Source organism: Bos javanicus, chromosome 6 (assembly GCF_032452875.1).
Source record: "Bos javanicus breed banteng chromosome 6, ARS-OSU_banteng_1.0, whole genome shotgun sequence".
Taxonomy (NCBI): domain Eukaryota; kingdom Metazoa; phylum Chordata; class Mammalia; order Artiodactyla; family Bovidae; genus Bos; species Bos javanicus.
Genome location: NC_083873.1, coordinates 20175 through 45751, shown reverse-complemented (window position 1 = coordinate 45751; position 25577 = coordinate 20175). Strand labels below are relative to the sequence as shown.

The 25577-nt window shown below is 48.4% G+C and overlaps 2 protein-coding genes across 3 annotated transcripts in view; both read right to left on the bottom strand.

The window, feature by feature from the left end:
• The window catches only part of LOC133250018 (liprin-alpha-1-like), a 27877-nt gene extending 4151 nt beyond the window's left edge, over positions 1 to 23726 (bottom strand). The window contains 10 exon segments of the mRNA XM_061421197.1: positions 574 to 654; positions 5537 to 5759; positions 7553 to 7776; positions 10391 to 10526; positions 13132 to 13211; positions 15167 to 15279; positions 15651 to 15785; positions 15971 to 16127; positions 16863 to 17141; positions 23694 to 23726. Coding sequence (XP_061277181.1) covers positions 574 to 654; positions 5537 to 5759; positions 7553 to 7776; positions 10391 to 10526; positions 13132 to 13211; positions 15167 to 15279; positions 15651 to 15785; positions 15971 to 16127; positions 16863 to 17141; positions 23694 to 23726 — 1461 coding nt within the window.
• Positions 13137 to 25577, bottom strand: LOC133249186 (liprin-alpha-1-like). Of its 2 annotated transcripts, none has more exons than XM_061419249.1 (4): positions 25340 to 25577; positions 24138 to 24239; positions 23694 to 23915; positions 13137 to 13211 (listed from the first exon to the last, which is right to left on the bottom strand). In XM_061419249.1, exons 1-3 carry the CDS (start codon positions 25448 to 25450, stop codon positions 23814 to 23816), a joined length of 315 nt encoding a protein of 104 aa, XP_061275233.1. In that variant the 5' UTR covers positions 25451 to 25577; the 3' UTR covers positions 13137 to 13211; positions 23694 to 23813. The 2 variants fall into 2 exon arrangements, with proteins under 2 accessions (XP_061275233.1, XP_061275232.1); XM_061419248.1 differs by lacking the exon at positions 13137 to 13211 and adding an exon at positions 17017 to 17141.

Below are 25577 nucleotides of genomic sequence, written 5' to 3'. Positions count from 1 at the left end.
ACACAGGCTTTACATTATAACCAGAAACTTATTTGAAGATCTATTAGCTATGCTTTCCCCCAAGTACAAAAAAACCCTTGTTATAGCTTAATGCCATCTTAAAGGACTGTCTTGTTCAAAAAATGCGGGGCTATGGGGCAGTGAGAGCATCTGACTGAGTGCAGAGACCCCGGACAGGAGCCTCCCTGCAGCCTGCCTCGGCCCTCCCTGGAATCCAGCGACCAGATGGCCCTGCGGGGCAGGACAGCAGAGCGATGCTGGCACCATGAATCCTGCACGGCATGAACTGCCCTGATGAAAGGACTGTGCTCATCACCAGATGCTGCTCAGAAGCACCACAGCTAGAGTACAAAACCTCTCAGCAAAGCCGTCCAGACCTTTCTGTTTGAAGGAGAAAAAGACACAGCTTGTGCCACCATCCAAGATCATTTGTAGTGATGATGCAGGTTACTGGAACCCATGACAACAAGAGAAACACAGAAAAGGTAACTAACCCCTCCATGCGAACACCATGTGCCTGGATCGTATTTCTCGGTGACATACAGACTGGGGACTACCCACTGAAGTACTTACATGCAGTTCGAGTGTCATTCGCTCACAGTGGTTTCCATAAGGCACCCCCAGGTCTTCACTAAGAGATGATCTTGTATCACCCTAGAGCAGTGGGAAGTTCAAAAGGGAGGAGATATATGGGTACCTACGGCTGATTCATGTTGAGGTTTGACAGAAAAGAAAATTCTGTAAAGCAATTACCTTTCAATTAAAAAATAAACTAATTAAAAAAAGAAGAAGAAGAAGAAGAAGATGATCTCTCTTGGACTCCCAGCGTTTCCGCTGGTCCTGGGTGTGAGGAAAGGAAAGACAGTGTGGGAACAGATTAACCCTGCAGGGTCCAAACAGGTCTCACTGATACATTTCGGTGTGTGGTTAAACCAGGGGAGGTTTTAGGAAACATGCATGGCATGTATTGTTATAAACAATGAGTGCGTTGTTTTGACCAACTAACCTGTGCCTCTTTGGTGGGATTCTGTAAGGAATACTGATCCCGTGCAGCCCCACAGGAGCTTGGTGACAACAAAGTAACTTAGTGCAAAATACAGCTGAACTCATTTAACAGCAGCTGGATAAACTGGGCTCCCTCCCCTGAGCTCTAACAAGAAACCTCAGACAACAGAAGGCTACAAAGGCTAGAAATTTTCCACATGGAACTGAACAGGGATCAATCTCAAAGTCAAGTAAAAATAAGCATTTATAAAAATCAGAAAACAACAACGAACAGAGCAGGGAAGTGACACACCTGGGTTGACTATGGACTCAGTGGAGACAAACACCTGCCTCAGAGTCAGGGCCAGGCCAGCACCTTCCCCCGGGCCTCCTCCTGAGGAAGGCCTCTGGGTTTGCAGCCTGGCTGCCCTCCCCCAGGATGGGAGCTGCCCCACTGGTGCCACATGTGGCTAGGAAGGGCAGTGCCATGTCCTCGCTGAACAGGAGAGCAAAGCAGGCCACAGAGCAGGCGAGCGGCACACCCAGGTCACCAACCCCAGGGGTACAGCGCTGCTCTGCTGTGCTCAGCAGAAGGTCTCCTGGGCACTGAGCTGCCTGAACTGGAGCACGGCCACCCCAGTCCTGCGGGAAGGCCCAGGAGTGCTCGGTCAGTGTGCTGGGAGCAGGAGAGGGACAAGGAAGGACAGCCCTTGGGGCACTGGACTCCAACAACAGGGGCTTATCCAAGTGACCCAAGGGAGAGGCAGAGAGCTCCCTCCTGATGCTCCCTCCATCAGGGATGCCGTGATGGACACGAGAGCCTCTAGAGGAAAGCGGGCTGGACAGCACCATGGTTAAGTGTCCAGGCTCTGATCAGACCAGTCTGCACCACGCTGCTGGGTGTGAGAGCCTGGGCAGGGTGCCCGGCCTCGCTAAGCCTCAGTGTCTATGTCTGCTGAATGGGGATAGCAGCAGCCTGGACCTCACCTGAGGATGAGATGACAGACTCGGAAAGCACGTGCCCGGCACACAGAGTCTCCTGCACACTGCTACCCACCATCATTAAATTGGCTTCCTGCAAATCTAACATCTATGGCTCTGATTCAGTCATTTCTTACATGAAAACACTAAGCAGAAATTCCATGGTGGTCCAAAGGTTAAGACTTGGCACTTTCACTGCCGGCACACTGGTCTGATCCCTGCTTGGGGAACTAAGATCCCATAAGCTGTGCAGCATGGCCAAAAACATAAGTACAGAAATTTTTAAAAATAAGAAAAAATACTATGTCTATTATAAACAAGCATGAGATGATCAGAGGCAAACAAGTGGGAGAAAGGCAAACTGTTACAATTGTCCCAACAAATGACCTATTTCCAACAGAACCATCAGCACATTTTAAGTGGTGGGTGAGTTTCATCACTTCCATTAAAACGTCAATTATTCACCAGGACATAACCACACAGTGTTCATTCACGTTAAATGATAAGGACTCTTCAATACTTCACAGAGAAACAAAGGCGTGCTACATTACTAAATAGTTTACCTTTCGACACTGCTTCCTTAAATCACTAGGCTGATAGATGCATGCAAAGAAATGAAGAGAAACCAGATTTATTGCGACTTTGAAGCTAAAATTTCAAGAATCCGTACAGGCAAATACAGTAAAGCAAAAATGATGGCAAACATGTAAGTGACATGAAGATTTAGAGAACATGTGACTGGAAACAAAACATTTTTTTTTGACCACACAAGTTAAATAAGCTATTCAAGATTTACTAGAGAAACAGTATAAATTATTACTCAGGAAGATACAATTCTATTACAACATCATGATTTATTAAAGCATAGCATTCTGTACAACAAAGGGCCTTAACCTGTGTCTATTCTCAGCCAAATTTCTCTATAAGTTAGTTTCTCTTAATCAAAAACATGTTATACTTCAAATTATTCATTTAATTGATCAGGAAGTTACCATAATATCTATTTTAACATTGAACAAATCTAACCACCTCCTGGACATTAATGTAAAATCCTGACATAGAATTTGATTTAAAACTTCTCACAATAAATTCATTAAAGCAAGTTCCCTGTGAAAATATGTAAGAATGAAAGCTAGCATAATAGCAGGTGCAGTCTTTACATTTTATTAACCATAGAAGATACTTTCTTAACGAGTCTAATAGAGACATTAACTGTGCAAAAGCTGATGAGATTTACAGTCTTAAATACAAGCACCAAGACAGAAAAGATATTGTGTCAGTTCAGTTCAGTTCAGTTCAGTTGCTCAGTCGTGTCCGACTCTTTGTGACCCCATGAATCGCAGCATGCCAGGACCCCCTGTCCATCACCAACTCTTGGAGTTCACCCAAACTCATGTCCATTGAGTTGGTGATGCCATCCAGCCATTCATCCTCTGTCGTCCCCTTCTCCTCCTTCCCCCAATTCCTCCCAGCATGAGAGTCTTTTCCAATGCGTCAACTCTTCACTTGAGGTGGCCAAAGTGCTGGAGTTTCAGCTTTAGCATCAGTCCTTCCAATGAACACCCAGGACTGATCTCCTTTAGAATGGACTGGTTGCATCTCCTTGCAGTCCAAGGGACTCACTCTCAAGAGTCTTCTTCAACAGCACAGCTCAAAAGCATCAATTCTTTGATGCTCAGCTTTCTTCACAGTCCAACTTTCATATCCATACATGACAACTGGAAAAACCATAGCCTTGACTAGATGGACCTTTGGTGGCAAAGTAATGTCTCTGCTTTTGAATACGCTATCTATGTTGGTCATAACTTTGCTTCCAAGGAGTAAGCGCCTTTTAATTTCATGGCTGCAGTCACCATCTGCAGTGATTTTGGAGCCCCCAAAAAATAAAGTCTGACACTGTTTCCCCATCTATTTCCTATGAAGTGATGGGACCAGATACCATGATCTTAGTTTTCTGAATGGTGAGCTTTAAGCCAACTTTTTCACTCTCCTCTTTCACTTTCATCAAGAGGCTTTCTAGTTCCTCTCACTTTCTGCCTTAAGGGTGATGTCATCTGCATATCTAAAAGTCCATTAATTCTACACTTAAGAGGATCATTTCTTTATGTAAGCACAATCTCATTTATGAATTACACATGATATGTAGTTTAGGATCCATCTACATATATTATGCTTATAACTGCATGCTGCTGCTGCTAAGTCGCTTCAGTTGTGTCCGACTCTGTGCAACCCCATGGACTGCAGCCTACCAGGTTCCTCCGTCCATGGGATTTTCCAGGCAAGAGTACTGGAGTGGGTTGCCATTGCCTTCTCCTGTAACTGCACAGTGATACACCAATTCGACTTACTGCTATGGGGGAAAAACACCATTTAATGAGACATGAAGACAAAGCACAAACCCGACTAAGGGGACACATGCTGTGGACCACAGCACGGCTATGACCAGAGCAAGTGAGGGGACGGGGGAGGGGAGATGGATAGATAAACTACAGCCTCGGGGGCTGGTGGGGGATCTGGATTCATGACGACTAAGCAGACAACAGGATGAGAGAGGGAATCAAAAGCAATGATGAAAGCAGACACACTGTCAGAGAACTCCAACAGCAGGGAAAACATACAGAACTGTTCTTTTCCAAATATTTGGAAAGAAATCAAGCATGAATCCGCAGAGAAATCATCAAAGAATTTTAAATATCAACTAATTAGCCAATGATGCCAATTATAAAAACAGTGTCAAAAGACCACAAAATGGACTAGTTACCACTTCACAGGCCGCTAAAATGATTCACGGTTAATTTAATTATAAGCTGACTAACAATGCAGCTAACATGAAATGGGTGGTAACAGAAAAAAGAGACAATACAAGTCCAGTTACAAAGCAGAATGTTGCACACGTGATTTCATGGGGTAAACAGCAATACACTCACAACACCTAAGCTAAACACGCAAGAAAGCTGGAACATGTGCTTTAGAGCCGCACACTCTGTCACCAAAAGCCCTAGGTCGTCATCCCAGTTTTAGACTCGGAAAAGTGAGGCAGCCCGACGTCTTCCCTGGGGCCCTGGGGCCCTGGGCTTTTAACCTGGTTTCACACGCAGAGCTGGACTGAGCACGTGGCCAGGTCCATCAGCAAGCAGACCAGTGTAGATTCTTGGTTTTGTTCCCACCGCATGCCCTGCACCCTGCAGCCAGGCATCCCCAATGGAAAATCTGCTGTACGGCTTTCCCATGCCATGAGAGCTGCCTATGGTTACTTTCACGAAGCTGTCTGCTCCCTGAGAACAGAAACTTCCCTGCAGCTGCTGTGCCCAGCACAGGCCAGGTGCAACGTTACAGAGGCAGGCTCTGGCTGAGTTCATGATGACGTGCTAAGTAGTGGTCCAAATATCAAGACTAATTTGTCGCTGTGTCATTGTGGAATGATTAAAGACTAGGCAGTTTAAAAACTTTTAGACCTCTGAGCGTAGCAAATGTACCTGAGTTTCTTCTGGGTATAAAGAGAAAAAACAAAAAACAAACAGAAAACAGCGTGCTGGGGGAAGGATGCGGCAGGGAGGAGGCAGACACATACCAGAGTCATGATGCCCAGCTGGTCTCCCTCCTGCGCCAGGCTGGGCCGCCTCCTTCTGGGGTTGGGCAGGGGCGGGTAGGAGCCAGCATGCCAGGAGGTGGGAAGCAGGTTGAGGGAGCTCACTGATTTAAAACGACGGAGGCTGCCTAAGCTCCCCCTGCCCTCCCTGCTCTCAGTCTCCTCGGCCCACTGCTCCGTGTTCTCCTTCTCTTCTTCGATCAACCTAAAATAGAATAAAATGCATCACCTGCCTTTGTCAGCAGAGGAACCTGTCTGGACAATAAATTTGGGCTGGCATTCTGTGTCATGATTAGCAAATTCCAGAAACAGTTGCTCAATGAACATCTCAGCCAAAAGGTTCTACGTTTCCTCTTTTGAATATTCTCAAACTTAGAATAACTTAGCGTTGAGTCTTACAAACTGGCCCTGATCATTCATGCTTGATTTCACTTATTTACTCTAACATTCTGAAGGGGCCCTGGTGGCAACTCTCTTTCCTGTGAAGAGATACCTCAAGTTGACAACCCTTACCTCCCCTGCTCTCAGGGCAGAGATGCACGTCAGTGCCTCAAGTCTTTTCCACTGGGAATCAGGAACTCTGTATAATCAAAACAGCAATTCACAAACAAGCTGCAGTTTCTAAACACAAGTCTCCAGACCAGATGAAGTGCTGAGTTGATCTTTTTTTTTTTTTTTTTTTTTTTAGGTTGTGTATATACAGATGCATCACTTGATGAAGTTCTCCACCAGTTTTGTCTGAGTTTCTGGATTCATGTCAATGTGCTGCATTAACCTAGAATTCAGTTTCTGCTCTTCTCCCCTAATGTGTGGTGGATGTTTTTATATAGCAGTTTAAATACATGATTATGCAAATAAAATGATTTTCAAATTAAAATACAAGATTCTTACAGGAAGTAAACTCTCCAGCTTCACTTCTACTCATACATCTGGAAAGTTTTTCACTGTTGATAACAAGTTGATGGATAGAATTGACCATTTACATCAAGTCAACTTATCGAATAAGGAAAAATCACTTTTACTTGACAACTTGCTGTAAAAATAAAAATATTAATCTATAACCGTTCCATACTTCCTGCAGGAACACGGAAAGACCATCTTTCTGAGCTCATCTGTGCTCAAACACGGCCCACAAAGCTGTCTGTCTTGGCGTCAAATGGGCAGGTGACACCACCTGCGTTTGCTGGTTGTCCCGTACACCCCCTGCCTTTCCCCCGGAGCATCCCGCTCGGCCGACAGGAACGGGCACCTCGGCCTGGGCTGACGTGGCGAGAACAGTCTGAGCAGCAGCTCTGCCTGGTCCTGTGCAGGGTCACCGGCCTGCGGCCACTCTGAACATGGACTCGGGACACGGGCATAGCTGTGAGGGTGTGGCACCAGGCAGGCCTCGGGGCCCCCAGCCACCTGGCTGCACCCAGACCCAAGGCCCCCTGCTCACCACGAGGGAGGCCTTTGGATTCTATCCTGTTTTGAAAATTGTTATAACTGCCAAGATGGTGTCTAAAGAAAACATCTTAAATATACTGATGAGATGAGAAAAACTCAAACACATGTCCTTGGACCACTGTCTTACAACAAGCCAATCTTCACACTGCATTAAGTTAAAAAGGAAAATGCAGATCTGAGTGGGAATTTGCCAACCCCAAAACCCCAGCTTTCACCAGGTGGCTTTTCACCAGAACATGGGGGGCTCTGAGGGACACAGGAGGGTCCACGGGCCACAGGGGACACTGCCTCGGCACCTCACCCACCTTGGTGCTCAGAGCTGAGGGGGGACACCCCACAACGCCTCCTGCCACCCCCACAGAGTGCTGAAACCACACCATGGACAGAACGCCCTGGCTGACCGAGCTCTGTAATCAAGGGCCATCTCAAAACTGAAAATTCTTGAAGCAGACCTGAGGTCAGGTTTCTTACTATGGAACACTCAGACATCCCTAGAAGAAGACAGCTCCTCAGAGAAACCGAGTTTCTGGTGCTGAGTTAAGGATTACCCACCGGATCTCTTCATTGATGACGTCCAGCTGCTCCTGCATCATCACGGTCAGAGTCTTGGCATTGGCCTGCCTGCTGGGCGACAGCTGAGTGGCCGAGCTGAAGAGGGTGACCCTGTCGCCCTCGTCGTCAGACATGCCCTCGTCACTCTCAAATGCCTGGGCCACATCGGCCAGCATGCTGGCTTGCTGCGTGCGCTCGCAGTCCTGCTCCTTTGGGGTCTGCACCTGGGCACGAGAGGACCACGTCTCATCAGCGACATTCAGGGCAGCTCAAGTCTATCAGGAACTGAACCCAATTTTACATGGAAGCCCTGACTCTGGATAAATGGGCCATGCTCATGAGACACTGCCATCTCTTAAGCAAACAGGACTCAAGAAACAGGCAGGGGAAGAATCCAGTTCCTAGGTGGCCTGGTGACACTCAGGTCTCAGCGTGGATGGCAGGCAATCCTATGAGGTTATTCACAAGGGTGGGCTGATGGAGTCAGAGACAGAAACTGAAAATTACAAAAATACATCCATGCCTCCATCAGCCAGGCTGGAGGAAAATAAGAAAAAAGAACCTTTCAGCTTGGCAGCCGCTGGGTCCCTATCAGCGGTCATCACTGGTACCAGTTCACCAGAGTGTGCCGTCCTCCCAGGCTCCCAGACCTCCGTTTCCCAGGCTGGTCTGAACACCCACAGACAGGAGCGAGCAGGGGCAGCCAGGAGATGGGAGGGCCAGCCCCTCCGCGGCTCTCCTCTCGGGACACAGGCCCTTGGGTTGTTCTTGGGGATGGCTCCTCGCACCGCAAGGGTGGCTCTGTCATCAGAGACACATGGGATAGTGCTTGCAGGGCCTCGTGCCGCCCTCCCGCTCTCACACCTCACACCCTTCTCTCTGAAAACATCCCCCCTGCCACACTGTCACCCAGGTCCTGCCTTCTTTCCCAGACATGACCTCAAAGGAACTGAGGGGCAGCCTCGAGGTGCTGGCTTGCTGGCTCCCTACCCCTGTGGCCAGGGCCCTGGCCTCCTATCTTCATCACGACCCTGCCACAGGGCTGGGCTACCTCCTTCGCTGGCTCCAGGACCACCTGCCATCATTCCTGCTCCGCTCCAGCGAACCAGCTGCCTATGGGTTCACCCCCATCAGCCCAGTCGGCATGTCCTCTCCCTTCTCTCGCCTTCCAATCGCACAAGGGGAACCAGCAGATTCCTCCTCCAGGGCTCCCTGCAGCGCGCACTGCGGGTCTCTGAAAGCTCCTTGGGAGTGGCCTCTACGGTCCCCCTCCCCGCCAGGTCTCCACTTCTCTGCCAGCCAGGGCACGGGGCTCAAGGCCCATGGCCCCCCAGCATGTCTCTCCCTGGGCTCCAGGCCCTGCCTTCCCTTGGGGTTATTCCTCAGTCCCTTGTGCCCCTTCTCAACCTTGGAATGCAGGATGCCCCATACCTCTACCCTTGCACCCCATCTCTCTCCACCGGCACCCACCTGGTGACTTTACTGTGCTCGTGCCTTTAAATGCCATCTGTACGCCCATGACCCCAAGTCCACCCTGAGCTGAATGAGTTCTCTCCCGGATGCAGGCCGGAACACTCAGCTGTTCTCCTGACACATCCCCGGGACACCCAATGGGCTCATCCACCTCAACAGGGCTGAGGCCCGGCTCTTAGCTCCCCGCCCTGGCAGCCCTCCTCACCTCAGGAAACAGGCTCTGGCCTCGAGCTGCTCAGGCCTGAGCCCAGGCTCCTCCTTGATGTGGCCCACTCTCTCCCTTGTCCCTGCTGGTTGACATGACCCTTTTTCTTTCTCCAAGTGGCTACTTCTCTTCCTGCCTCCAGGTCTCTGGTTCAAGGTCACCCTCCTGGTGTCACCTCACTGGCCACCCTGTTTACACACGATCGTCCCATCGTCCTTGGACAACTCAGGCACTCTGGTCTCCTTTACCTGCTCATTACTGTTCAACAGGCTGCACGGGTTTAAAAAAGGGGTCCACAAATTCTTCCATCCTCCTCCCTTCAAGAGGCAGAAGGGGCAACTCCTGCTCAGCCCCTGAGCGAGGCAGGACTTTGCAGCTCACTCTCGCAAACAGAAGTGAAGGTGTGCGGCCTCGAGACCAGGGCGTGAAAGGCCCCGGGCTAAACCCCACGCTCTCGCTATCAGAGGGTATTCCAAGGAAAGCCAGGCCATGGGAAAGCCACACGGCAGGGACCTCAGCCTGTCCCCAGCAGCCAGGTGAGTCTGAAAGCCTGCCATCCAGCCCTGGGGGGCCTTCCCGTGTCTGTGCCCTCAGGAGGCCCTGAACCAGGCCCGCCTGCTACAATGCACAGGCACTGGGGACTGTGAGCTGCTCCCTGGGAAGTCACTAAGCTTTGCAATGATTCGTTACGTAGCAGTGGATAAAGGACACACACGGTTTTTAATTCACTGCTGGAGTCCTACTTCTGACCACGTCTGGCCCAAACTAACTGCTCACTGAATGTGGAAGCTCAAAACACAGACATGTATGAACAAATACATGGCATGAATGAGGTGAAAAGATAAAGGCACTTAAAGTTCCAATGAGAATTCTTCTCACTATAAGCTGATGGATATGTGTATCCATTTACTCGTAGGACGATTTCAAAACTGCTAATTAGTACCATGCTGGGCCTCACAGTAGGCCACAAATTATCAAAATTGGTTAAGGAAAAAAAGCATGCCTTCAAAGTAAACTCTTAGCCAGAAAAAGGAAAATGAGACGACGTAAAGCGACCTATCAGCGCTTTGTTCCAAACCCACCTCAGGACCACAGTGTGAGGGGGCAGGTGCCTCACAAGGTGCCCACCAGGGACGGGAAGGGGGCGGCGGGGTCCTTGCCTCGGATGGCTCATCGTGCAGCGCTGCCAGCCGGCCTTTCTGGGGGCACCGCAGCACCGCCCCGTTGCCCAAGGAGTCTGCCGGCCGGTCCGCCACAGGGAACCTGAGGTCCGGGGCCCTGCCCAAGTGGGGTCGGCTGAAACACACGGGGAAGAAGAGTGCTGTTAGAAGAAAAGAGAGCTCACTATGTCAGACGAGCCAAAGCCTGTCCATTTGGAAGATCGGCAATTTCACAGCAAAAGGGCCCCCGGGAGGGCACTGCCCTCCTGGCTCCAATAGCAACAGGCCACCCGCTGCTCCACAGACACTCAGGGCTCATCCCCAGCAGCTGGAAAACTCCCGTATGTGGGGAAGGCAGTGCTGACGCGAGGGTGTGGAGCTGACTAGGACAGGATCGGCTGTCTGGGGTTGGGGCGTCCAGGGTCCCCCTGGAGCCCACTCTCAGGTCCCAGGGCAGGGCCTGCACCTGCTCTGCTTTCCCCTTGGCACCCCACCTCCCCTTCGGCCCACGCCTGCTCTGACCTCCCTCTCCCACGGGAAGTCCGTGGATCACAATCACCGGTCTGCCTGGAACACTGTCTGCACCACTCTCAGTGCTTTTAAAGGCGCCTCAGACAACCCGCAGCAGAAAAGCCTCAGACCCACAGCTCGGAGCTGAGCACCATTGGTGTCTCCCATTAAAGCAGAGGTGAGCGTGTCACCAGAGTCTGGGCTGAACAAGCCCCAGCACAGATGCTCAGGCCCTGAGCACTAAGGCCTGGGTCTGCAGGTGCCAGGAGCTCACTCAGCAGGGGCCTGCTGGGAGGCAGGGCAGCCCCGCCTTGACTGTGAGCCGCCTGCACTGCAGGACTGCCCGGGCTCTGCTCAGTCTTGTCTCTGGGACAAGGGTGGTGCCTCCAAGTGCAGGAGTCCCTAAACCCAGGAGACAGGGCCTTCCTCCGAGGACAGGACACCCCATACGTCTGCAGAGTGGCCAGGGCCTATCACCAGCTCAGCCTGCTCGGGGTCACACCCTGCTCTGCTCGACGGTTTTGCAAACACTGTGCTGCACAGAAGATGGAAGTCTGGAATCTCCCGGAGCCACACCTGTCTTCCCTCACATCTCCCCTCCCTCCTGACATAACTGTTCCCTTCTCTGCTCCACTTCCACCCAAGGGCCTGGGGCTAGAGCACACTTGGGAACTGAGTGGGGGGTACGACACAGTCCCACTGTGGACTGAGGACCCTCAAGGGTCCTCTGAGGGCCACAGAGGCCTCCGGGTTGGGTCGACCCCCAACCATCACCTCCCAGTCCCCTCGCAGGGTGCAGCCTCCATCTCTCTCCCCCTCCTCACCCGAAGCTCTTTCCTCCGGGAGAAGGTCTCAGAGACAAGGTGACCAATTCCTCTGGGAGGTCCCACCAAATACGCCGTGCCTGCCCTGCCTGTGAGCCAGTTTTCAGTCCCCACTCCCTCCCTCCTGAGGCAGCACAGTGCCCCCCACCCAGCCCACACTGCCCAAAAGCCCCACTCTGAGGCCCCACCTGTGCTGCTAAGTCACTGCTGTGACCCCTCCAGAGCTGCCTCCTGGAGACACCCCTCCAGAGCTGCCTCCTGGAGACACCCCTCCCTCGCACCAGCTGCTGTGGCCCACTGTCTTCAGAGCACAGCGGCTCCTCCTGCCCCGCAGCTGCTTCCTCTTCTCGTCTCTCACTCTCACTGACACACACGGGACTGGTGACCAGGCCCCAGGCTTCTCCATCTGAAGCCCCCAATTGTGTCAGGCCTCGGTTCCTGGCACCAGGTCCCTCCTCGTTACCCAAAAACCCCCAAGAGGAGGAGGCCGTGTCCACCTCCTCTTCCTCCACTGTCTACGCAGTCCTCCTCACACTCACCTCGTCCACCCCGGGAGCAGGGGTTCCCCACCTCTGACAGCCCCAGCCCCTCACCCTGGAGGAGCTCTGCCACCAAGTCCGGCCACGTCCCCTCCTGTTCTACAGGGCACGTGCTCTCCTGGAACTCCACCCGCCATGGTTTCAGACACAGGACCAGTTTCTGGCTCTGCCTTTGTCTCAAATGACATCTCCTTTTCTCTAGAAGAAGGCTGGGTGGGGGCTCTGGACTGCGAGGATCCCCTAAGCACACAAACACAGAAATATGCGTATGGGCTCCAAACTGTCTCCTAAGTCAGGATTCAAGCAGTAGTCCATTTCCTACAGATGAATGAATGTCACCAGTAAGCACTTAATAACCTTTGCTAAAGTTTATCTCTCATTTGTGACCATTTTCCGTGAAGAAGCCAAAGAAACATTTAAATACTTATTAAGAATTACCACCCCTATAACAATGAGGAAGAAAAAATCAGGATGCTCATTAATCTGCTCTCCTCATTCACAAGCCAGGTGATTCCTCCCACCGAAGTCAAAAGACTACAGGTCATTAACCTCCTGCGACTCTTCAGAAACATCAGTGTCACAGTCTGTCAGGCCCCTCAAATGAATACGCCCAAATATCAACTGGTCGGCCCCCTACTTCCAAACCTCTGCCTGTGGTTTTGAGTGTTGTCAATCCTGTGATGACCACTCTGTGGTACCAAGTTTGACCCTAAGGAACGATGCTTGTCTCTTCCCTCTTGCTGGCCACGGAGCTACAGGCTCCCTGAGGTGCGACCATGAGCAACACCCAGTCATACTGTCCACACACCAGACAAGCCCTTGTCACACTCGACAGCGCTGAGGGGAGCTGCCCAGGGGAGCAGCCTACCTGTGGTGGAAGGGAGCCCCTCACAGTCTCGTCTGGTCCACTTCGGCTCTCAGGGTTTCCAGGTTTAGAATCAGCTGGTCCTATGAAACAGCAAATGACACAGCCTGCACTGCTTGCTTTCTGGATGTAAAGTGACTTGCACCAAAATGTGCAGAACAGGTTACATCAGTAGGTATCAACTCCCAACATTTTAATTCTGAGAAAATGTTCTCTAAGAGTCCCTAGCAAATAGAAACACTCAGAACAATATTAACCCTTATAAATCATAATGAAAAGGAAGTTCCATCTCAGATGTAGAAAGGATTCTCTGGAGGAAACATGGCAAGCCATTAACAATGATGAAGTCTGTAGAGAGAAGCTGGACTTCAGGCGGGGGGTTCGGGTCAGGGGGACACGACTCACTCTATTGCCCTCCCTCCTCTCACTGCTTTAAACTGTCTCCATGGAGCTCACCTGCATTCCTCACATTCATTCCTCTACAGCCCACTTCACTTGCTCATGGGGTAAAACAAGTCAAACGGGCCAAGTCTGTGAGTCACTCAACTCAACCTAGAAGCTCTGTGCTGTCGGCCATTGCAGTCACTCGCCTCGTGCAGCCCCTGAGCACGTGAGACAGGCTGGTGCAAAGCCCGATGTGGAAATCACACAGAGGATTTCAAGACTCGTGGTGAAAGAAGGACGTCGAGTAGCCCGTTGGTTTTTAGGAAATTTTAGATTGTGTAGGTGGCTCGTATTATCTTTCTGATGCACAGCATAGTCCACGTGAATGGCTCACGTTTTGTCTGAGCTTTTGGGTGATCCCTGAAAGGACTACTCAGAATTCTGAACCACACACAACAGCCACACACTCTAAATCCATCTATAATGCAAACACAGTCAGTGTTCAAAACCAGAAGTGCTATACGTGTTATAGCAGTGGATTAGCCATAAGGAAAATGTAACTCGACTTCTGCTAAGCATCTGCTCAAACTCATGTCCACTGAGTTGGTGATGCCGTCCAACCATCTCATCCTCTGCCATTCACTCTCTTCCTGACTTCAATCTTTCCCAGCATCAGGGTCTTTTCCAATATGAAAATTCATATTAAAAAACTGGAAATAATTACCTCAAGCAATTTTTAAATGCAATAACAAAGTTGCCAAGTCTGTGTTTTATAAAATAAGCATCAATTTCAAGGTTTAAAAAGCTGTTTTAGGACCTACTGTATTAAAAAAAAATGGAGAGAAGACAAAAGAATGATCTATTTGAGATTGGCTCTGTATGAGAAATTGCTGAGACTAATTGACGGGACGGGTCATGGGTATTTATTATACTACTCCATCCACTTTTGTGCATGTTTGCAATTCTCCATCATAATACATTTAAAAAGTTTATTTTCTGTTAAAGCAGAGTCTTCTCCAGCAACACAATTCCAAAGCATCAATTCTTCAGTGCTCAGCCTTCTTTATGGTCCAACTCTCACACCCATACGGTACTACCGGAAAAACCATAGTTTTGAGTATATGGTTTGTCATATATGGTTTGAGTATATGGTTTGTCGGCAAAGTGATGTCTCTACTTTTCAATATGCTGTCTATGTTTGTCATAGCTTTCCAAGGAGCAAGCATTTTTTAATCTCATGGCTGCAGTCACCGTCTGCAGTGATTTTTGAGCCCAAGGAAACAACACCTGTCACAGCTTCCACAATAAGGCATCGGCATTCAAAGATTTTTAAAGCAAAACAAAAGTTGACTTTGAATTGGCTTAGTCTAGTCATAAACAGCATCCCGATCTCAACAGCCTCTGAGCAGCAGTTATGAAAGTAAGAAGTGCACCCCTGATCAGGAGATATTGAGCTCTCTGCCTAAGCGGGGAGGGCGCCTCACCGCGGGTCTCACGATGGGAGTCAGAACCACTGCCCCCTGGAAGCCCGCCTGTGAGGCTCTGCAGTCCAGGCCCAAGAACACAGGTATGGTGGGGACAGTACTGACATGTGAGGCTGGACCCAGGATCCCCACTCCATTTCCTGGATGATCTGTATTGCCGTGTGGCCAACCTTTCCAGGAAACCTCTCTCTGGACTCCGTGATGCGAGCCTCCACCATCACCCTTTCCTGACGCACCTTCTGTCGCAGCGCAACTGCGGTTCTCCTGTCTAGAGGAGGCCATCCTACACACGCACCATGTCTGGACCAGCGGTTTGGCATGTGGGACTCCAGCGCCACGTCCGAGGCAAGGAGGCTCCACACCTGGGCGCCATGCCTTCAGTTTCATGGGCCCCGGGCTGGCACCCCCAGGTTTGTCTGAGGGGCAGTCGTGAGGTCCACCTGTATCCCAAGCAGCTCCCCGGACTGGCTGGTCAGAGCATCAAGCAGCCTCTTTGAATGTGGGGAAGCCCTGGCTCCTGCCCACTGCCTATGGGCGACCACCTCTGGCCCTGCTCCCAAGGAGGTGGGTGCCCGGATCAGCAGATGGGGCCACACAGGCACACACTCGATGCCAGAGACGGGAGTGGTGGAGAAAGGCAGTGCTCGCCCCCACCCAAGCCACGTCTCCTGCCCAGACGCCGCCTCCCCGTCAGCACAGGCACCCGCTGCAGCTCCTTGTTCTTTTCCTCCAGTTGGGCCTCCATCTGGCACAGCCTATCCTCGATGCTGCTGTGTCTCTCTCTCCTGCCTGTCGGCCAAGAACAGCGTCAGCTCCACTCACAACAACCCTGTCCTGACAGCACGCGGGCTGTGATCGCAGGGGCAGCAAGCGGGCCATGCTCTGTGCGAACCACGGGCCCTGGGTTCACCGGGGGCACGCCCGCATGCCTGCTCACACAGCCTGCGCGGCTTCGTGTGTGACACATGGCTCACGGAGGATGCTGGTGACCAGCTCGTGACAAGGGACGTGCTCTCCGTGCCCCAGGCCCCACACCCACGGCCGCTGCGCTCCCTCCTCGGACTGCCTGTGGCGAGCCCGCGCGGGCAGCAGACAGCGGCAAACCCGAGGCACACGTTCTACCTTCCTAAGCTGGGAAGGAAGTTCGAACCGTTTAGCCTCCTGAGTGGTAGAGCTCCCGGAAGACAAAAGGTCGGACTACAAGGCCAACTGGGGATGGACAGCAGAGATGCCAGGGGAGAGGAGAAACCAAGCCTGGAGAGGAAGATCACAGGCAGAAGGGTGCCCCCTGGCGGCTGTTAGTGAGCCTGCTCTGGGAGGGTCTATGAGCACCTGACACCGGCGGCCTCCCGCGACCTGATGGCCCCTCAGGCGCTCACTGAGCTCCTGGCAAGGCTTCCGACAGCCGCGTCAGCACAGACCCGGCCCAATTCTTTATGTTCAACCAGTGCCCACCGGCAGCGCAGGGCAACACCTTTCCCATCAGAAGGACAGGGTGGCTGGCTGGCTGGCAATGGGGTTGATGCCCCCAGCAGCGCCACATCCCAAGGACATGGCCTCTCACCCGCGGGCTCCTGGGGATGGCGAGTGGGGAGTGGGGCCTCGGGTCTGCATGTGCCCTGCTGGGACTTCTTTAACAAGGGTATGGATAATGACTTAAAACTGTGTTCATTACAGAGCTGTTTTGGCCATCTCTTAAAGGAGAATGGGATTTTTTGAGGTCTCTATCCTGCTAGGCTTTGAGTGGCTGACTGAACTCTGAGCAGCAGTCACTAGGAGCTGAAGCGTCCTAGGCATACACACAACTCGGGACAAAACTGGAGGGAAATTAACGTAGGGATGACGCAGAAGTGGGGCCTGCCTGACACTCAGGGAGCGCTCCCATCTCAGACGGGCAGCACGACCCCCGCGTCTGCGCTCCTGTGTGGACTGAGCAGCACGGGCAGGGGCGCGGTGGGAGAGCAGGGGAACAGGCCCTCCCTGCGCCCGCGCCCCAGGGACCCAGAGCAGCACCTTGGAGAGCGAGGCCACCCTCTGCGCCTGCTCCGCCTCCACCTCGGGCAGCGTCTCTGCCCTCTGCAGTCTCTGCTGCAGCTTCTCTACCAGCTCCAGGCGCTCCTGCAACTGGCGGTTCTTATCCTCTGTCTACAAAGGGAGAGCACAGGATCAACACAGGCCGAGAGGTGTAGCCACTGTCGCCTTAAGTAAGCTGAGACAAAACCTAAATGCACGTGTCTAGTGGATTCATTCTGTTTCAGAAGCTCCATCAGGGTAAATTTTCTCTCAGTGTTCCTGGGCTTGGTCTCAGTGAGCAGAACACCTCCTGCCAGAGTATTTGCTTTTCCTAAGCATTCCCCAAGGACATTTTAAAAGAAAAAAAAAAGTTCTTATATATTAAAGAAGATCTGTAGAATCTTATTCATTCTTATTGACAAGTTAAGGGAAGAAGGGTTCACTATGGACCCTTCTTAAAACATCACCAGAATCATCATTTAGAGGGAACCCTACCGACCACAGTTGGCTATGGGCATGTAAGCCAAAATATGGCTTTCATCTCCTCTGAAATACAGACCTGATAAGAGCATGCCTGGTGAAATGCCAGTCAACTAGTATTTGTAAATGCACGATTATTCTTTTAACAGATCTTCTTACTCTGAAAAACTTTCAATGTAGAACATTTAGACAGATTCTTTTTTTTTTTAATTTTAGCTTTAACATATATTTTTCTAATTTTATTTTATTTTTAAACTTTACATAATTGTATTAGTTTTGCCAAATATCAAAATGAATCCACCACAGGTATACATGTGTTCCCCATCCCGAACCCTCCTCCCTCCTCCCTCCCCATACCATCCCTCTGGGCCGTCCCAGTGCACCAGCCCCAAGCATCCAGCATCGTGCATCGAACCTGGACTGGCAACTCGTTTCCTACATGATATTTTACATGTTTCAATGCCACTCTCCCAAATCTTCCCACCCTCTCCCTCTCCCACAGAGTCCATAAGACTGTTCTATACATCAGTGTCTCTTTTGCTGTCTCGTACACTGGGTTATTGTTACCATCTTTCTAAATTCCATATATATGCGTTAGTATACTGTATTTATGTTTTTCCTTCTGGCTTACTTCACTCTGTATAATAGGCTCCAGTTTCATCCACCTCATTAGAACTGCTTCACATGTACTCTTTTTAATGGCTGAGTAATACTCCATTGTGTATATGTACCACTGCTTTCTTATCCATTCATCTGCTGATGGGCATCTAGGTTGCTTCCATGTCCTGGCTATTATAAACAGTGCTGCGATGAACATTGGGGTACACGTGTCTCTTTCCCTTCTGGTTTCCTCAGTGTGTATGCCCAGCAGTGGGATTGCTGGATCATAAGGCAGTTCTATTTCCAGTTTTTTAAGGAATCTCCACACTGTTCTCCATAGTGGCTGTACTAGTTTGCATTCCCACCAACAGTGTAAGAGGGTTCCCTTTTCTCCACACCCTCTCCAGCATTTATTATTTGTAGACTTTTGGATCGCAGCCATTCTGACTGGCGTGAAATGGTACCTCATAGTGGTTTTGATTTGCATTTCTCTGATAATGAGTGATGTTGAGCATCTTTTCATGTGTTTGTTAGCCATCTGTATGTCTTCTTTGGAGAAATGTCTATTTAGTGCTTTGGCCCATTTTTTGATTGGGTCGTTTATTTTTCTGGAGTTGAGCTGTAGGAGTTGCTTGTATATTTTTGAGATTAGTTGTTTGTCGGTTGCTTCATTTGCTATTATTTTCTCCCATTCTGAAGGCTGTCTTTTCACCTTGCTAATAGTTTCCTTTGATGTGCAGAAGCTTTTAAGGTTAATTAGGTCCCATTTGTTTATTTTTGCTTTTATTTCCAATATTCTGGGAGGTGGGTCATAGAGGATCCTGCTGTGATGTATGTCGGAGAGTGTTTTGCCTATGTTCTCCTCTAGGAGTTTTATAGTTTCTGGTCTTACGTTGAGATCTTTAATCCATTTTGAGTTTATTTTTGTGTATGGTGTTAGAAAGTGGTCTAGAAGAACCCCAGGGTTAGTAGAAGGAAAGAAATCTTAAAAATTAGAGCAGAAATAATGCAAAAGAAACAAAAGAGACCATAGCAAAAATCAACAAAACCAAAAGCTGGTTCTTTGAAAGGATAAATAAAATTGACAAACCATTTGCCAGACTCATCAAGAAACAAAAGGAGAAAAATCAAATCAACAAAATTAGAAATGAAAATGGAGAGATCACAACAGACAACACAGAAATACAAAGGATCATAAGAGACTACTATCAACAATTATATGCCAATAAAATGGACAACGTGGAAGAAATGGACAAATTCTTAGAAAAGTACAACTTTCCAAAACTCGACCAGGAAGAAATAGAAAATCTTAACAGACCCATCACAAGCATGGAAATTGAAACTGTAATCAAAAATCTTCCAGCAAACAAAAGCCCCAGTCCAGACAGCTTCACAGCTGAATTCTACCAAAAATTTAGAGAACAGCTAACACCTATCCTGCTCAAACTCTTCCAGAAAATTGCAGAGGAAAGTAAACTTCCAAACTCATTCTATGAGGCCACCATCACCCTAATACCAAAACCTGACAAAGATCCCACAAAAAAAGAAAACTACAGGCCAATATCACTTATGAACATAGATGCAAAAATCCTTAACAAAATTCTAGCAATCAGAATCCAACAACACATTAAAAAGATCATACACCATGATCAAGTGGGCTTTATCCCAGGGATGCAAGGATTCTTCAATATCCGCAAATCAATCAATGTAATACACCACATTAACAAATTGAAAAATAAAAACCATATGATTATCTCAATAGATGCAGAGAAAGCCTTTGACAAAATTCAACATCCATTTATGATAAAAACTCTCCAGAAAGCAGGAATAGAAGGAACATACCTCAACATAATAAAAGCTATATATGACAAACCCACAGCAAACATTATCCTCAATGGTGAAAAATTGAAAGCATTTCCTCTAAAGTCAGGAACAAGACAAGGGTGCCCACTTTCACCATTACTATTCAACATAGTTTTGGAAGTTTTGGCCACAGCAATCAGAGCAGAAAAAGAAATAAAAGGAATCCAAATTGGAAAAGAAGAAGTAAAACTCTCCCTATTTGCAGATTGTATGATCCTCTACATAGAAAACCCTAAAGACTCCACCAGAAAATTACTAGAAATAATCAATGACTATAGTAAAGTTGCAGGATATAAAATCAACACACAGAAATCCCTTGCATTCCTATACACTAATAATGAGAAAACAGAAAGAGAAATTAAGGAAACAATTCCATTCACCATTGCAACGGAAAGAATAAAATACTTAGGAATATATCTACCTAAAGAAACTAAAGACCTATATATAGAAAACTATAAAACACTGGTGAAAGAAATCAAAGAGGACACTAATAGATGGAGAAATATACCATGTTCATGGATTGGAAGAATCAATATAGTGAAAATGAGTATACTGCCCAAAGCAATTTATAGATTCAACGCAATCCCTATCAAGCTACCAACAGTATTCTTCACAGAGCTAGAACAAATAATTTCACAATTTGTATGGAAATACAAAAAACCTCGAATAGCCAAAGCGATATTGAGAAAGAAGAATGGAACTGGAGGAATCAATCTACCTGACTTCAGGCTCTACTACAAAGCCACAGTCATCAAGACAGTATGGTACTGGCACAAAGACAGAAATATTGATCAATGGAATAAAATAGAAAGCCCAGAGATAAATCCACGCACATATGGACACCTTATCTTTGACAAAGGAGGCAAGAATATACAATGGATTAAAGACAATCTCTTTAACAAGTGGTGCTGGAAAATCTGGTCAACCACTTGTAAAAGAATGAAACTAGACCACTTTCTAACACCATACACAAAGATTCTTTTTTTAAAAAAGAAAAAAATTAAAGTATCTATAAGCTCAGGTTCCTGAGAGGTTAGCATTTGTTTCTAAGCAGCTTTCTTACTTTTTCTGTGTGCGTATTCCTCTATGTACGTACACAAACAATATGCTATGCTTTAAAACCATCAGAAAACAGTAGCATATGGTACACAGTATTTTCTGATCTGCCTTTTACAGCCATTATTTTGTATATCGTGATGCTTTTAATTAGCATTCCCCATCATACTTTTCAATGGCTTACTAGTATTTTATTTTTGGGGTGGGGACAATGATACACTTTGGCACACACCAGACTGACTCACTTTGTTTTGGAGAAGCCAGATTTGGTTTTCCTGGTTAAATCCTGATTACCTGAGACCACTCGGGAACAGGAGCAAGTAAGGCTCACCAAACCACAGGAAGTACAAACCCTAATCAGACCGGAGCTCTAACCCTGCCTTTTGTCACAGTGACCCCAGTTCCCAACAGGCAGCCAGCTGCCGTGAAGTTCCCTGCTGCTCTCTACTCTTTCGGTAAAAACTCTAACAAACCAACAGATTCACGTTCAAGTAAAACAAAAGAGTCAGGAATGGAATTCCACAAAATGGTTAAACCAAGTCCCAAATAATTCAAACCTGTAAGTTGTAGTCACCCGCAATTTTTTAAAAATGTATTTCCTTCCAGTACAGCTGATTTACCATGATGTACATCCACACTTTTGAACACAGTATTTTAGGGTCATAAGAACTTTACACTGGGACTTGATTTCCAATGTGGGAGTCACATGAAAAGATCTTTACCTTCCTTCCTCAGTAATTCACTACTATAAAAGTCAGACACAGTTCATAAAAGCCATTACCTGTCGATGCCTAGAATCCTTATTTGCAATTTCATATTCAAGTTTATTATGGATGTCGTCCTAAGATTCAAATCGATGTCGTCCTAAGTTTCAAATCAAACATAAAGTTAACGTCCTCAGAATAAAAGTCCTAGACACGGCAGTTTTCTCAGACGTGAGCAAAAATGCGCCTATCCCAAAGGTCACGTTGGCTATGATTGGCATTCATCTGTCTTAACATTCTGTCCAGCCACTTGGTTTACCAAGCTTCTTTTCTACATAATAAACCCAAACAGCAAACGAAAACTATACTAAACTCCCCTGTTATTGCAAGAATTCCAGGAGGGAAGGTATCTGGCATGAAGTCAGGACTTCTGTCTGCTACACCATACAGGCGGGCTTGACCCAGAACAGGGAGGGACCTTCAACAGATCCAACAGGGAGCTCTGAGGCTCGTTTCCTCGAGTAAAAGTTGGAAAAGTCTCATGCAATTTCCTCAGAATTAAAGTAGAATATTAACGAGTGGAAACAGAAGTCAAACTGTACACAACTGGGAGCAGCCTTCTCAAGCCTAGTTCTTCAAAAGCAGAATTACACCACATGGATGAAACGCTCAAACCAGGACCAGAACTTGCTGCTGGTGCAACTCCTGTCCACCACTTCAAAATCCACTTCAGGTCCCTCCCTGGGCACTAAGTAACCAATGTGGGCAAAGTCCTAACTTTAAAAGTGAAAGGTCTTGAAAATGCTTTTTCTAGAATTCTATATGTATTAAACTCTGCCACCTAATCTCCTGTTGCCAAAGAGTAGTGTGAATAGCTTATGCAAACCTGTGCAAATATTTCTGTTTTGAGTTCTCACACAGAATTACTCACACCAAGCTACTAAACAAGGACACTTGCTGTACCACATGTTGGAGGGGTTCTCTCTGAGACGGTCTCACGGGGGAGGGGTGGGCTGGGTGGGTGCTGTCTGTCTGTGCACAGAGGAGAGGCGAGGCTCACAGGAAGAGGCCTGAGTCCCCAGCACTCTTCTGTTTTCTCAGTGACTGCTAGGGAGGTTCTCATAAATCATGACACCCGCAGACATGACCGCCAGAGACATCACGATTCCACATGGTTACACAGCTCGGGCCTGAGGATCTGAGGGTGAGCAAACACCACTCAACATGTCTGACTGCCGGTATCACTGTCACACATCCCTTCAAGAAGCGGAACCTCAGAAAACTCGAGAAGATGGCCAGGTAAGCTGCCTCAGCAGAGCCCACACAGCATGCTGCCATCTCTCCGAGAGAACAGGCTCCACAGGTGTCACCAGACTCGCCTGAGTGAATCAGAAGCAAATTTCAGCATTATCAGGAACACATTCGACAGGCAGTTGTGGGGGGGGGAGGGGGGGCGGGGATGAACCGGGAGACTCAGGTTGACATAAATACAGCACTGATACTACATGTACAGCACAGGGAAGTCTGCTCAGTGCTCTGTGGTGAAGCAAATGGGCAGGAAATCTAAAAGAGAGACAGATACGTAAATAGATAGATAGATAGATGACTGATTCACTTTGCTGTACAGCAGAAATTGACACAGCAGTGTAAAGCAACTATACGCCAATAAATGAATGAATGGATGAATGAATTTTTAAAAAAGGAACACAGTGGGCCCCCCAGAACTTGTGGAAATGAGGAGTCCACACCCAGGGTGCAGCACAGCGTCAGGGCTGCCCTCATGTTGGTCCACTGCCAACGGACCGCCTGGACCAGGCCTCTTCTACTCCAGAGACCTCGACGCAGAGGCAGGGAGGCAGCCAGTTGTGGTCTCTCCAGTGATCTGCTCTTACTCACGCAGCCATCCCAAGGCAGAGATCCCCGGGAGAACAAGAAACCCACATTCCACCTCAGGACAACAGACACAGCTGCAGTCACTCACTTCGCGGACGTCCTGCTCAAGTTTTCTGTTCATGTCCTTGGACTTGAGGAGGTCCTTCCTGGCCGTGTCCAGGTCCTCCTCCAGATGTTTCACGTGGGCAGAGAGGGCTGCCAGGCACTCCTACATATGGCTCTGCTCCTGCAACTGCCTCTCTATGATTTCCTGGAGCTCCATCTTCTTAGCCATGTCTTCCTTGTGGCTTAGAGAGCCGTCGGAGGGTCTCTAAGGGGGAAAGGAAGCCTTACACAGCCTGGTTTTGGGAGGGAGGGAACACAGTACTTCCGGGCAATCTGTGAGGTCAAAACTGCCTTCTGCGCTCTGGGAGCTCACAGGACCCTCATGGCCACTCAAACCTACATGGTGCATCGGTGAGAGGTCCCAACAGCCCCGCACAGACTGGATGGTAAGATGAGAACCAGACAGAGAGTGAGACCAAGGACTTGCCTTTCCATTGGCGCTTGGCATGTTTTCTTGCTCATGATGTACATCAAGCACCCTGTCCGTTAGTATCTTTTCCTGGTTATTCTCCTCTGAAAGAATCATCTGCTAAAACCAAAAAAAAATTGAATCAGAGTAAAGAAATAAGTAAAGACAGCCAAACTCCACCTGGAAAACTCAACTCTAAACTGAAAACACAACATAAAAAGAAAATACATGGTGATGCTATCCATCCCGAATACCACCAGGTGATTAGAGTCAGCATTTGTCTTCTACTGGACAAAGGGGTACTTAAGAGATCCTGCAACTCTGAGCCACAAGTCTAGTTTACTAGTCATTAAAATAACCCTGGTGGGCGGGTCCTCAATCAGAAAGATAAATAACATCTGATGCCCACCACTACAGCCTTCATTCTTTTTTAAAATGAAAGGATTCAAATGACAAACCCTTCACGGATATTACACAAAGACTGATCAAACTTACCTCTTTATGTGTGGCACCTAATTCTTCTTCTAACAAACTACACCTTTTGAGTGCTACTCGTAATCACGCTCTCAACTCAAATAAAAGGGGCCGAGTCACTGTGTGTTGATGCGTGTATATATGTTAGTACACTTCTTAGTGTATACTCACCCTAATACATGGATACTGTCACAGAATACCTTTAATGTCTCTCATTGATCTTAACGTCAAGAGAATCTGCTTGTTAACAGCTTTAAATTATAAGTTTGAGAGAACAAAATGTTATCCTAAATTAATTATTACCCAGTTTTTAACTGCAAATTGATATACAGAATATAATAAATCTTGAGACATTCATGCCAACTAATACTTTTTAACTGGGGGCTTCCCAGGTGGCTCAGTGGTAAAGAATCCGCCTGCCAATGCAAGAGGGCAGGTTCGATCCCTGGGTCAGGAAGATTCCCTGGAGTAGAAGATGGCCACCCACTCCAGTATTCATGACTGGGAAGCCCCATGAAGAGAGGAGCATGGTGGGCTACAGTCCACCGGGTTGCAAAGATTCGGACATGACTGAGCATGTACGCAGGCAACGCTTTTTAACCATATAAAACTCTGACTTCTTACAGAAAAAAATGTATATACAAGAATTCAAGACGCTCAAAAGTCAACCAGTTACATAAATATGTGCATCATCCACCTAACAAGGCAGCAAGTGTACGAATCCAGGACGGCCGGATGGCTGGTACCTTCTCGTCCAGGGCCTTGTGGTGTTCAAAGAGCCATTTCAGTGCCCTGAGCACCTCCACCTCACTCCTCATGCCGGCTGGGGACTGCGCCTGCCGCTTGCCTGCTGTCATCCCGACGGGTGGAATATATCGTGAAACCAGGCACTCCAGGTGCTCCAGCAGCAGCTGCAGGGCAGGGCCAAAGGAACACCTTCAACCTCATGCTCGAATTCTGGGCTGATAACTCCTCTCAGCCTCA

Bases quoted from the DNA above. Each gene is read 5' to 3' on its own strand.
- LOC133249186 (XM_061419249.1), bottom strand. From the start codon at position 25,450: ATGACAGCAGGCAAGCGGCAGGCGCAGTCCCCAGCCGGCATGAGGAGT. The intron at 24,240-25,339 runs GTACCAGCCATC...TTTTGGTTTTAG, and splicing joins ACAAGGCCCTGGACGAGAAG to CAGATGATTCTTTCAGAGGA. The intron at 23,916-24,137 runs GCAAGTCCTTGG...TTTCCCCCTTAG, and splicing joins TGCCAAGCGCCAATGGAAAG to AGACCCTCCGACGGCTCTCT.